The sequence below is a fragment of the Crocuta crocuta genome, unplaced genomic scaffold (genome assembly GCF_008692635.1).
Source record: "Crocuta crocuta isolate KB4526 unplaced genomic scaffold, BGI_CrCroc_1.0 scaffold290, whole genome shotgun sequence".
Classification (NCBI taxonomy): Eukaryota; Metazoa; Chordata; class Mammalia; order Carnivora; family Hyaenidae; genus Crocuta; species Crocuta crocuta.
The window spans coordinates 190,795-191,177 of NW_027527429.1; the positions used below are offsets into that span (position 1 = coordinate 190,795).

A 383-nucleotide genomic window follows, 5' to 3' on the forward strand; every position below is an offset into this window, starting at 1 on the left:
CGAGGCTGGGTGACGCCCCAGCGGCCGAGGGGACAGGAGAGCGCCGCCCGCGGGTAGCCCCGCACCCGCTCGGGGCCTCACCTGCGTCCATCTTCCCTCTCCGGCCGCCGACTGAGAGCGGCGTCGCTCCGACGGTTCCGCAGCGCGACGCGACGGTCCGCAGCCGGGGCCAATCCGGGCCTAGCGGGAGCGGGCGGGGCCGGAAGTGAGGGAGGAAAAGCACGTCCGCCATCTTGGCGTACGGCGGCGCCAGAAGCCAGGGCTGGGCCCGCGCGCTCGGCTCCCTGGCGGCCTGCATCGTTCGCCCCGGGGACCCCGGCAGCGACCCGTCGAGCTAGCGGAAGCAGACGCGGGAGGGCGGCGGGGCCCCGGAGGCGGGGGCG

The 383-nt window shown here is 77.3% G+C and overlaps 1 protein-coding gene across 1 annotated transcript in view; it reads right to left on the minus strand.

Annotated features, from left to right (window-relative positions):
- Positions 1 to 308, minus strand: part of ATG4B (autophagy related 4B cysteine peptidase) — a 17,767-nt gene extending 17,459 nt beyond the window's left edge. Inside the window, exon 1 of the mRNA XM_077758228.1 lies at positions 82 to 308. Coding sequence (XP_077614354.1) covers positions 82 to 298 — 217 coding nt within the window. The 5' untranslated portion in view covers positions 299 to 308. The remainder of the gene's footprint in view (positions 1 to 81) is intronic.
- Between the last annotated feature and the right edge of the window lie 75 nt (positions 309 to 383).